At 41.5% G+C, this 13,540-nt stretch overlaps 1 protein-coding gene across 7 annotated transcripts in view; it reads left to right on the top strand.

Moving 5' to 3' along the window:
• Nucleotides 1-13,540, top strand: part of SH3RF2 (SH3 domain containing ring finger 2) — a 128,367-nt gene that overhangs the window by 46,718 nt on the left and 68,109 nt on the right. For 6 of the 7 annotated variants that reach the window (XM_058732777.1, XM_058732790.1, XM_058732780.1 and 3 more), the window contains exons 3-4: nucleotides 6,469-6,738; nucleotides 9,940-10,035. In XM_058732777.1, the coding sequence (XP_058588760.1) occupies nucleotides 6,469-6,738; nucleotides 9,940-10,035 (366 nt within the window). The remainder of the gene's footprint in view (nucleotides 1-6,468; nucleotides 6,739-9,939; nucleotides 10,036-13,540) is intronic. The other variant, XM_058732815.1, reaches the window with a different exon arrangement.

Raw genomic sequence — 13,540 nt, 5'->3', positions numbered from 1 at the left:
AGGGTGGTAGGGTGGCCCAACTGGCTAAGCAGCAACTAGGAAGTTAAGATCCAGGACAGTCAGTTGACTCTTTTCTCACCAGTAGAGTAAAATCACATTTACCTTATCCAGCATTCCCACGGCCTGTTCTGCTAATCCGGCAGAGTGGTCCAGATGCAAATGCAAAATCACATTAGCAGATAAAGCTTCTGAGAAGCCAGTCAGCAAAGAAATCTATCTGACTTTGTTTAACTCAGTGTTTCCTGAACTTGAGTATAGAACACTTTTTCGAGCATGTGTAGGACCAAATTATTAAAATTCAGGACAATTTGGAAAATATGGCCCAAATTCTCTTTTTTTTTTTTTTGTTTCCCAGCTTATGGCAATAAACCTACTTTCAAATTGTTATTATCAGTCATATTGATTCACCTGGCACATACCCATTTCTTCCAGGAATGACAATTTCTGGATATTTCTTGATTAGTTCACAAATTCATTCATTCTTCAAGCATTTATCAAATAGCTGCTTGTATCCAGGTCTCAGAGACAGAGATACAGAGGTGCTTTACACACACATTCTGAACTCTTCAGCAGAGAATTCGTAGCCTAGTGAATAATAACTTGAGCCAAAGGCCAGGATGGTTTTTCTTGGCTCCACTCTCCAGTGATGGGCGATCTCATAACCAGCTCAGGAAGGTAAGCACTTAGCTCCGCATGTTGATTTTGGCCCCACCTGATTCCAGGAATAGAGGGAAGCAGGCCAAACCCTTTCTAAACCAGTGGGGAGTGTCACCAGTGCACAGTGAAGAGCTCAGTACATAGTAGCAGATGGAGTTCTCATCCCAACTCAGCCTTTTCCTTTCTACTGTGGTGATTCTGTTGCACTTGGGCTCCTTTTCTCTGACCCTGTTACCAGTCCACATGACTCCTTCCGTATTTTCAAATTGGAAATAAGCTCAGAGCTCATTGGCAACAATGTGGTACTGCATTACAGTACCACAGCAGCTCATCCTGCTGTTCCTGGATTCTACTATTTGGCTATTTCATTGTTATGCAGTCTTATTGTTTCCGGGTTTTTAATATGTCCTAGTCCGGACTTGTACAGTGTCAGGTGTCAGAAAGCAAGTCCCAAGTAGTTTAAGTAATAAACAAAACATTGCAGATAAGTAAGTTGATCTTATTTAACTAAGTATCCTTCAAGCACAGCTGGACCTAGGCATTCAAATTTTATTGTCAAGTCTCTTGTCTGTCTAGTTCTCTTATCTATCCATATCTCTATTTCTGCTGCCTCCTGTGTCTTCATTCAGGAAGATGTGTCTTTTGGTTGGGAAATATCACCACTAGTACTCCAAGGGTTACCTCCTCAAGGCACATGATTCAAGAGAGCATCTATATATCAAACCTCTGAGAAGATTATAGTTGGCCCTGTTTGTGGCAGATGACTGCTCTGTACAAAGCACTATGCTAGGGGGATTTGGGTTCCCTGGCTGGCCTGGACCACATAGCCCTGTGTGTGTGATATGACCAGAGTGAATGCTATGCCATTCAGAGGATGAGAGCAAACAGGTGGTTCCTCAAAGAAGGAATGCTTGCCATAATTTTATTACTAACATTCATTACTACAACATACTTTTTTTTAAAATATAATTTATCATCAAGTTAGCTAGCATGCAGTGTATATGGTGTGCTCTTGCCTTCGGAAGTAGATTCCCGTGATTCATCGCTTCCATACAACACCCCGTGCTCATCCGGACAAGTTCCCTCCTGCTTTTACTGCTAATGTCTCTGCATGACCGTGTTTCCATGTTTCCTTGTTTCTTGGTTCCATGTATTATTCCTCCATCAAAAGCATGGCCCTCATGGCTCTCAGGCCCTACTGCGTTGACAAATGAATAGACAAATTACAGGACCATAGAAGTCGTGAGCCTTATGAATCTCAGAGAAGGAAAGCTTTGGGGGTACATGCGAGCTTCCATTGGATCATCTGGCTTTCTGAAAATCACCAGGAAAAAGGGTTTGGTAATGGCTTGGCTTTGAGACCTCCACACCCACTTTATCCCCATTCCCCTCCCACCCACACCTGTAGAGACAGAAAACAATTGTGGGTGATAAAACCCATTACCAACAATGTGACGGGTGATAGCTGATGTGGAACGCAGAGTCATTTTCCCCTGAGAGAACAGTTGAGAACCGGATAGAATCAACCAGCTGAGTCTCTTCAGGTGCTTAACTTTTATGTGAGGGCTCTGGAGTTCAATAATTCATGCTAATGCAGCCAGCAGCAAGCAAATTGCATTCACACTCTCTTCAGATTTTGATTATAAAACAGAGACCCAAATGAGTTTTATGATGGAAAAACATACTTGGTGACTTCAGGTGGATGAAAGAGCATGAGGATGATAGAAACAGCAGGCCTTGAGGTCAAAAGAGCCTAAGTCAGTCTTGGGGCTGCCACACTCTGGCTGTGTGACCTTGCGCGATAACACTGAATGTCTCAGAACTTCTGTTTCTTCATCGGTACAATGGGGTGACACCACCGACTTCATGGGATTTTGAGATGATGTAAATGACAATACATGAAGAGTGCAGTAAAGTGGTAATGTGAGACAAATTTCTGTGGCCTGCCAGGACCACAATAAACGTTAATTTCCTTCCTTTCTTCAGATTCTCTCCCTCTCTCTGCACCTACCTGCCCCACCGACCTTTTTTCAGCAGGAAGTCCATAGTTCCTATAAGTATGAATGTAGAACTGAGAATGCCAGGGGAGGTTGAAGAGTAAGAAGACGTTAAGAATGGATTGACAGTTCGCTCCCACAAAGATGAAGGTGGCCAGGCAACTAGAACTATCTCAGGGTTTCAACGTACATACATCTTCAAAAAGATGTAAGCACTCTGTGCAATTTCAGTTTTAATATACTTGCTTACTAATCATTAAAATATGTAGCCACTTGCACTGGAGTATCTTCCAGAAAAGAAAGAAAAAAGGCAGCTTAGCCATTTACAAAGCCTACATCAAAACTCCATTGCTCCCGTTTTAGTCAGAATAAGATGTAACTCAGACCAGGGCATCAAACTTGGATGCTGGGGAGCTTGATGACAAAGTAGCTACTCGAATCGCACTCCAAGAGATTCTGGTCAAATAGATCAGGGATGTGGTCCAGGAGTCTGATACAGGTGAACCACAAACTTCATTTTGAAAAACACTGGCTTGGGCTCTTCGGGACAGACAAACTCGACCTCAGATCCTGAACCCACCACTTCCTACCTTCACGAACTTGGGCAACTTTGTAACTTCTGATACATGGGAGTCTAATCACAGGTTGGCATGAGATTAAATAAGATATATTGAGATATATTGTGGAGTACTGAGCACAACGCCTGGCCCGTAGGAAGGAGCACTCAATAAATGTTAATTATTGACACTATCATGATTATGCAAAGTCAAAGAAAAGGGCTTCGGTTCTTTCTTTTCTTAATTTTTTTCATTCTTCCTCCCTTTTCTTTTACAAATCCATACTAACAGTGCATTAAGCAAGACAGAAGTTTATTTAGCTTCCAGGCGAAAGTCTGGAAGTCAAAGTAGTTCAAGACTTGTGTGACAGCTCTGCAACCCAGACTACTTCCTTCCCTCTTTCAGTGTGACCCTCATCCTCACTGTTCAAGATGGCAGCTGGAACTCCAGCAGTCATGTCTGCATTCCACATGGCAAAGTGGAGGAAAGGAAAGAGAAAATCAATCTCTCTCAGTAACGACACTTCCTAAAATTCACTTTTACCCCATTGGCCAAAACTTAGCTGTCCGGAGAGGCTGGGAAATGTGATCGGCGTTCCAGGAAAATTGGGAGAAAAAATATGGAGGGACAACTGTTGTTCCCTGCTATACCCAGCCCGGGGAGTCTAACAGATTCAAATCATTCTTCAGAAATCCTCTGCTCTCATTCTGCTTCCATCTGCTTATTTCTCAGATAAGAAACTTCTCCAAAGAGGTAGTTGCATAATCTGTGGATCCTACTCAGCTTGGCTTATTTTCTTCCTAAATTGCTTTCATACCTTTTACTTTTCATTCCCCAGTTTCATTCATTTTATTTCTACTATCCAATTTTTTTCAATTTTCTTTTTTACATAATCTCCATACCCAACATGGGGCTCAAACTCACAACCCAGAGATCAAGAGCCAAATGGTCTATTGTCTAAGCTAGGCAGGCACCCCTCTACTGTTCAATTTTAATAGACAATACAATTATTTCATTGTAGAATAGTTAGAAATCATGGCTAAGCACTTAGAAAAACAATTTTTTAACTTTCAAAAATATCACTGCTTAGAAATAATCACTCTTAAAATGCTGGTCTGACCATCCAGCATTTTCTCAAGGTAAAAATATATGTATGTGTTTACAAGGAAAGCCTAGTTTTCATTTATAATGAAAACATAACTGTTTTTAACCTCTTCTATTAAATTTAGTATAAATCAGGAGTAATTCTCATATAGATTCTCTCATCAATTTTAATGACTGCAGGGTTTTCCACTGTGTGGGTGTATCATAATTTATTCAACCAGTTCCGTTTATAATCTCCATAACACTGTGCTAAACCTCCTAGCCCACGCATCTTTGCTCACATGTCCCCAAGTTTCCCGAGGATGAGCTGTGTTCCTGTGGTTTTCTTTTTCCCTAGGCTCCCTTTACTGTATCCAGGGACCAGCAGAAAAGCACTTCTCTATCATCCCGTCAGCAAGGGACTATTCAGATCTTGTCTCTACCCCTAAACCGCTTGAAATTCCTTTTTAAGTAACATTGCAGTCTCGGAAGTTTCCTGGAGAACTGGAACACTGCCTGCTTACACCCCCTTATGAGTAGCAAGACCACCCCCCGAGAAAGGGGACTACATCACCCCACTGCTGAGGAAAGCACAAAGTAAAATACAATGCAGGTGACCCTGAAGGGCTATTAAACATGTTATTAGAACCTTTAGTTTGCCAAACTGACTCCAAGCCAGATGAGAGTGAGGCGTTTCTCTGTGTAGAAACCAGTTTCAATTAGAAAAAAATGCACTTCACTAAAATAATTATTTGGATAGACAAGTAAGTTGACAGTTCTTTAGCTGATTTTTTTTAAAGTGCTGACTGATCTCTGACTAAATGCTTCTTTGTCTCAATGCTCCCTAATGATGCAAGCCCTCACAAGGTTTACACTTTCTAGACAAGGCTGAGGACAAATCATGCTGCAATCACTCTCATAGAGCACTTTGTCTCTCTCTCTTTTTTAAAGCTTGGTTTTAGTAATTTCCACACCCAACATAGGGCTCAGACTCACAACCCTGAGATCAAGAATCTCATGTTTCTGGGGCACTTGGGTAGCTCAGTAGGTTAAGCGTCTGACTTTGGCTTAGGTCATGATCTCACGGCTCGTGGGTTCGAGCCCCCCAAAGGGTTCTGTGCTGACAGCTCGGAGCCTGCTTGGGATTCTGTGTCTCCCTCTCTCTCTGCCCCTCCCCTGCTCACACTCTATCTCTCTCTCTTTCAAAAATAAATATGTAAAAAAAAAAAAAAATCTCATGCTTCTCCAAATGAGGCAGCCAGATGCCCTTCATACAGCACTTTGTATTTTCAGGGACTTCTCACCTCTGTTGTCTCCCCGTCAACACTGAGGAGTAGGTAGAACTGATATTATTAACCTTTCCCTACAGACGATGATTATAAAAGATGCCATTTAGGGACGCCTAGGTGGCTCAGTCAGTTGAGCGTCTGACTTGAGCTCAGGTCATGATCTCATGGTTCTTGAGTTTGAGCCCCGCATTGAGCTCTGTGCTGACAGATCAGAGCCTGGAGCCTGCTTCGGGTTCTATGTCTCCCTCTCTCTGCCCCTCCCCCACTCATGCTCTGTCTCTCTCTGCCTCTCAAAAATAAAGAAATGTAATTAAAAAAATTTTAAGAGATGCCATTTATGGAGTATGCACTATGTATCAAGCAATATGCTAAATGCATTGTGAATATTATGTAGTCCCCACAACTGCCCTGATAAAGCACATATTCTATTATCCCATTTTATAAATGGATAGATTTATGAATGATTAAATGACTTGATCATGGTCACATGACAGGAAAGAGGTCAAGCCAGAATTCAAAATCAATATTCAGGCCCCAGAAAGAGTCACTGACTCACTCAAGTTCACAGAGTTGTGGCCAAAATCCTGTTCCCTGCAGAGTGATTAAGAACAGGGCCTCTAAAGTCAGATAGTCTGAGTTCAGACCCACTATCTGCCTTTTCCCAGCTGTGTCCCCTTAGGCAAGGTACTAACCCACTCTGTGCCTCAGGTGCCCTACTTAGATATGGACTAATAAGAATGTCTATCTCAAAGGTTAAAGAAGATGATCTACATCCAGCACTTAGCGCATAGGGAGTGCTCAGTAATCAGTTAATAATGCTATACATACTTCTGTCCCTCCAGTCTGTAAGCTAAGTACATATTTCACTGGTCTGTGCCACTGCAGGTGCCAAGAGCAAAGGCCTTATGCAACTACCGAGGGCAGAATCCTGGTGACCTGAGGTTTAATAAGGGAGATGTCATCCTTCTGCGGAGACAGCTGGATGAGAACTGGTACCAGGGGGAGATCAATGGAATCAGTGGGATCTTCCCAGCCAGCTCCGTGGAAGTCATCAAGCAGCTGCCCCAGCCACCCCCACTCTGCCGGGCCCTCTACAATTTTGACCTACGAGACAAAGACAAGAGTGAGAGCCAGGACTGCCTGAGCTTCCTCAAGGTACAATTCTAGGCAGCCGTGGAGGTCACCAGCGACCATACAGATACTGTGCCACAACCTGGAGTTTTTAACACTTGCTAATTTTTAAAACATATATATTTTACACAGAAATGTTTATATATGTGTGTGTGTGTGTGTGCATATGTATGTAAAGTATGTGTGTGTATAATTCAAAACTGAATGGAAGTTGCCAGAGAAATCTACTAAAGAGTTTGATGCAAATCCTTAAACCTTTTACATTGCAATTACAAAAATAGGTATTCACACATTCATTCATTCATTCATTCATTCATTCATTCATTCTAGTCACTCTTGAACACCTCTTTGCAGGCCCTGGAGATGCAGCCTGAACAAGTCCCAGTCTCTGCCCATAGGCAGAGTAGTGGGACAGACAGATATGTGGACAACAGTTTACAAATACATTTTGACAGTGTGCTGTGCAAAACTACACATCTTACCTCTTTACCCTTTTATCTAAGGACATTCTTGCTGACCAAGTTCTGAGCATCTAATTCTACTCTTTACAACATTCTATTTTATACTAAACATTGTATTCAAAACATTCCAAGCACATTCAATAACATAATTATAGCTTTATATGTAACTAACCTCTTACAAGTTGTATTTTCCAAGCACATTAATTAAGATTTTTTTCTGCCTTTTTTTTTATCAGATAATTCTTCACATGTGCAAGTAACAACACTTCTACTAAAGTCTAGACTGCTTTAATTCTCTGTATTCGGTATTTATGATTCCTTAAACAGTCAAATTCTCTCACAGAAGCCAAAGTTGAGGTGATTTTCACTCTTCGCTGCTTACGAGAAGCACATCAATACTAGAAGTGTCACTGGTATAGTAGCTCAGGGAAGGTCTTTTCTTTTGCAAAACATTTTTATTCCACCACTACCAGAAATGAGATTTGCTGCAGATTGCCTCAGTCTCGATAACCTCACTGTACCCCATATTTTGAAATACTGATCATTGTTACCTTGGCACCTCAGAGTGAGTCCTCTTTTTTTAAGTGTATTTATTTATTTTGTGAGAGAGAGGGAGACAGAGTGTGCGCACACACGCAGGAGACGGGTAGAGAGAGACAATCCCAGTCAGCGTGCCAGCCCAGTGCGGGGCTTGATTCCATGACCCATGAGATCAAGACCTGAGCCGAAATCAAGAGTCCGACACTCAACACTGAGCCCCCTCAGCATGAGCCCCTTAAGGAAGGCCATTCTGTAGCCCAAGCTGCAAAGTCTGTGCTTCAATCACACTTAGAGGAAGGGGAGTTCAATCCCACAGACATTTATTGAGTATTTACTTTGGGCCAGGCATTAAACGCCGAGCCCTGGGGACACTGCAGGAAGAAGGCAGAGGCAGGAAGCATCATCTTCCTTTTTTGCCCCTTTGTGGGACTTTGCAAACTGGGACACTTACTCCACCTGCTTGTTCATTCATTGAGCTCATCCATGTGCCAAGCTGCCTGCTGGATTAAAGTGATGAATCATTGTTCCTACCTTCAGAGAGCTGACAGACTAGTGGAAAGAACAGACATGGGAATGGAAAATTATGATAAAGGAACCAGAAGAGAAGATTTGATCCATTCTGGAAGCTATGAAAGGCTTAGGCTACACTGGGAAATTTCATCGTCTTCCTAAACTCAGCGTGTCCAAATTAAACCAAAAATCTTCCCTCCCAAAGCTGCTCTTTTCCTAGTGTTTTTCTATCTCAGTAAATTATACAATTTACTCACACAGTGACTTATTCATGCATGCACACATTCATTTAGAAATTTATTGAATGACTACTAAATGGGAACCACTCTATTGGGTGCTAGGGACACAGAAAGGAACAGAACATACACAGGCCCTGAACACATGGAGTTTATAGTCTGAGGGGGTAGACAGGCATTAAAGAAATCATAACCTATAAATGGATAATTGTAAATTGTAATAGGGGCAGAGAAAGGTAAGAAAAGGTATAATACAGTAATGAACTTAGATTCTGATTCATCTAAATTGCTGAGGGGCATGGATCAGAAGGCCAGAGCAATCAGTGGATGGATATTCAGATTTGGATTGATGAACATGTATGGATATGGAAAGGTGTTCCTGATATGGTATACAGTGTAAAGTGTGTATTACATGACTCCTTTTGTATGAAATATAAGGAAAGGCAGAATGAGTGTATATGCTAGGAGTCAGAATAGTGCTTACTTCTTGCTAGGCAATGGGAAAGGGCACAAAGGAGCCTTGTGGGTGCTGGAAATGTTCTATATCTCTTGATCTGGATGGGGGTTTCGTGGGTATAGTTAGTGTTAACATTCATCAAGCTTTACATCTAAACTTTATGAACTTTATTGTATATATGTATGTATGTTTTCATCAAAGTTTTTAAAAATCAATGTATATATATGTATACTTGGGTATGTTTTATCCTCAGAGAGAAGACTCCGGCTGGGAAATGTGCTAATCAGGATGTTAACAATGAGTGTATATATACTGTGGTAGAATTCTTTGTTTTGCATACTATATTTTCAAATGTTTCTACAAATCTTCATATGACCTTTTTTAAATGTTTATTTATTTATCTTGGAGAGGGGAGGGGCAGAGAGAGAAGGAGAGAGAGAATCCCAAGCAGCATCTGTGCTATCAGCACAGAGCCCAATGCAGGGCTCGATCCCGCAAACTGTGAGATCGTGACCTGAGTCAAAATCAAGAGTTGGATGCTTAACCAACTGAACCACCCAGGTACCCCTATAACCTTTTATAATAGGAAAATTTTGAATAAAAAGCCACCTCACATTTTATACATTAAAAATTGAATAGGTTCTGAAAATTCTTCAAAATTAGAATGAAATTTATTCTTGATTTTGCTAAGCTAAAGATCTATCTCCCTGTGGCTCCCATATTGATTTCTCCATCTGATTAATATAAATGAAAGCTCAGAATCTGCTGGTGATTGAAAATTAGAAACATTTCCAAATTTTCTATTGGATTCCACTGGTCCTCCAAATTATTTCTACTCCTCCTGTGGTCTTGGTGGCCCAATACTTATGCCCTTTATGGAAGAAGATTTTACAAATAAATTATGAAAGAGTTACGTTTCTTGTACCTTACACCATCTGGGATTCCAAACTGCTCTCCACTAAAAGCTTTCACCACCGAAAACTGAGAGCAAATGCTGACCATGAGACTTTCTCTCTTTCAGGACGATATCATCACCGTGATCAGCCGAGTGGATGAGAACTGGGCAGAAGGCAAGTTAGGAGATAAAGTCGGCATCTTCCCAATCTTGTTTGTAGAGGTACGTGAGTATCAAGTCTACATCTGATTCACGCCCACTCAGAAGTATATATGTGCCACCGGGATGCCTGAGAGAAATTCCTTTTTGATATGAGGTTTATTTCAGAAGTAACTAAAGTCTCCAATGAAAAGATTCCAGAAGATAACATTCAGTTCTGGCAAGTGTGTGGTGAAATGGACCTTTTTATTCTGATGGGAGTGTAAATAGTGCAGTGTCTCATACCCAAACTCAAAGAAACCCATGTCAATAACACTAAAAACCTACATCTCCTCTGATTCAGCAGTTGCATCAATCTGACAGTTTATTGTAAAGAAATATTCAAACAAGTACACAAAGATATATGTGTTCACCATGGCGTTGTGTGTAATGGTGAAAAGCCAGAAGTAATCTAAACATCCGACAATAAGGATTTCGGTTTTTTAAATTACGGTGAGGAAAAAATATATATACCCATTAAACATAATGTTAAAGAAAATTCAGTATTTTTGAGTATTTGGTATATTATGAAAAGACGTTTATGATGTGTTATTAAGTAAAGTTTAATGGGCATAAAGTTTCAGATTTAGAAAGTGAAGAAGTCCTAGAGATCTGTTTCACAACAATATGAACATACTCAACACTGCTGAATTGTACACTTTACAATGGTTGTTACGGTAAATTTTCTGTTACATGTTTTTTGCCACAATTAACAAATGGAGCTATATTAAACTAGCTTCATAAATACGTGTGTATATAAATGGACAGGGGGTGGAACGATATGTACAAAACTGTTAACAGTGGTGATCACCAGATAGTGAGATTCTAGATAATTTTCATTTTCTTCTGCTGCCCTGTATTTTGTAAATCTTCTGAAATAAGCATATATTGCTTCTGGAGGTTTTTTAAGCTCCCTTAAAAAAGAAGAGCACATACTAGACCCTATCTGCCTATTTCTCAAGTATAATACTATAACCTGGAGTTCCCAACCTCTCTAGCCTTGAGCCTCACCCTAGCTTGAGGCAGGTCATTACAAATTTAAGAGAGGCTTCATTGTTTAACTGCATTAATTGGATGCTTACCAGGCATAAAGCATTAAAAGTGAGCACTGGGGAGCTATGAAAGAAGGAAAAGGCATGTTTTCCACCCTCTAGGAAGGCAGGGTGAAAATAGAATGGGGCAGAGTTGGAGAAAAAGGGCCAGTTCTTTCATTCATAAGAGCCAAAGCAGGTTCTAAGCTTTCAAGGTTGTCTATAGCTCTTCTAACTTGATGCTGAAGGGATGAAAAATAGAAGGGAAGGATAGAGGAAGTGTCCACAGAGTCTGGTCGTCTTATCATCTCTAGTCGACAGTATCCTCATTACCAGTCCTTTTATCTTGCTGAGGCCCCTTTCAGGTACACACACCCAATTCTCTCTACCTGTTCAAATTTCACTCATTTTACAAGGCCCAACTAGAAACCTGCTTTCTCCATAAAATTTCTGACCACTAGTTGAACACTCAGTTGTCTCTTTCTTCTCCAAACACCTGAGGGGTGTATTGCTTATTCCTCACAGGCTAGCCTGACACAGAAAGGCTCTCTGTAAAAAAAAAAAAAAAAAAAAAAAAGCTTAAAAAGTGAATGAAGAGAAAAAAATTAGAAAACAAACCATTCAGGATAAAGAAATTGTGGTTTATATACACAATGGAGTACTATGTGGCAATGAGAAAGAATGAAATCTTTTATAGCAACGTGGATGGAACTGGAGGGTGTTATGCTAAGTGAAGTAAGCCATACAGAGAAAGACAGATACCATATGGTTTCACTCTTATGTGGATCCTGAGAAACTTAACAGGAACCCATGGGGGAGGGGAAGGAAAAAAAAAAAAAAGAGGTTAGAGTGGGAGAGAGCCAAAGCATAAGAGACTCTTAAAAACTGAAAAACTGAGGGTTGATGGGGGGTGGGAGGGAGGAGAGGGTGGGTGATGGGTATTGAGGAGGGCACCTTTTGGGATGAGCACTGGGTGTTGTATGGAAACCAACTTGACAATAAATTTCATATATTAAAAAAAAAAGAAAAGAAAACAAACCATTCAGTGTGACCCTGTCCTGTACACATATATTCAATCATTCAACTAATGTTTCACTGAGTACCTGCTAAGTCAGGTCCTATGCTAAGTTCTAAAGATACAAAGAGATAACGGGTTCCTACTTGCAGGGACTATAAACTCAGACATTAATCAAGTAATTTTTAAGTGTGATGAATGATGCAAAGAATCAAACGGAGGGAAATAAATGGGGGGAGGAGGGAATGATGTGCAACTGACCTGGGAAGGAGGTCAGCGAATACCTTGTATGCCAAGATCACCCAGATGGATAGGAGTTATGTAGGTAAGCACGGAGAGAAGAGTGTTTTAGGGAGTGGAGGTAACATATACCAAAGTCTGACAGGTTGAGGAAGTGTAGTGTATCCACAGGACCGAAAGAATACTAGAGCTGGAGCTTAGAAAGTAAGACAGTAACCTGACACGCCAGGGAAGTGAGTGGGAGACAGGTCACTGAGGGCTTTATAAATCATCCTGTATTCGTCAGGATGAACTAGGTTATGCTATGGTAATAAATAGCCCCAAACTGCCAGTGACTTAGCAAGGAAAAACTTACTTCTCACCCACATTACATGTTTGGCACGGAACAGTGAGAAGCTGTGCTCACATAGTCACTCTAGAAACCCACACTGAGGCTGGGCCACCTTGTAGTTGCCATCTGGAGCACATGGACTTCCCCAGTCTTCATAGCAGGGGAGGAGTAAGGAGGATTGAGTTGTGCATCAGCAAATGCCTCACCTCAAAACTGACACTTGTCACTCCACTCATGGCCCGTGGGCCTGAACCAGTCCCCTAGCCACTCCTGTCTTCAAGGCAGCTGAGAAGTACAGGGGAGCACGAGGAACATCTGATAAGTATGGTGGTCTGTGCCACATGGTAAGAAGTTTGGGCTTGATCCAGAAGTCAGTAGACACCACTGGAAGATTCTAAGGGACACAGTAACTCCATCAGACCTGGGTTTCTTTTTGTTGTTGTTGTATATTTATTTTTGAGAGAAAGACTGGGGGACGGGCAGAGAGAGAGGGAGACACAGAATCCGAAGCAGGCTCCAGGCTCTGAGCTGTCAGCACACAGCCCGACACAGGGCTCGAACTCACAGACCTCCAGACCATGACCTGAGCCAAAGTCAGATGCTTAACCCACTGAGCCACCCAGGTGCCCCCAGACTTGGATTTCTTAAAGTCTGCTCTTCCAGCTATAGTAAGAAGAATAATTTGAGGAGGAGAGAGGAAAAAGCAGGAAGACCAGTTAGGAGGCTGGCCCATGGCTCCGTTGGAAAATGACTGTGGCTTGGGCCGGGAAATTGGAAACAAGTAGACAGATTCAAACACCATTTAGGAGATAGATCCACAGGGCTTGGAGGTTGACAAAAGTGAGGAACAGGGGAGAGGGAGTGGTCAAGAATGCATGCCCCACTTTCTGCTTTATGTGCCTAGGTTAGTGG

The sequence above is a fragment of the Neofelis nebulosa genome, chromosome 1, assembly GCF_028018385.1.
Source record: "Neofelis nebulosa isolate mNeoNeb1 chromosome 1, mNeoNeb1.pri, whole genome shotgun sequence".
NCBI lineage: Eukaryota > Metazoa > Chordata > Mammalia > Carnivora > Felidae > Neofelis > Neofelis nebulosa.
The sequence above is the reverse complement of the archived record's forward strand: the minus strand, read 5'-3'. Positions and strand labels throughout refer to the sequence as shown.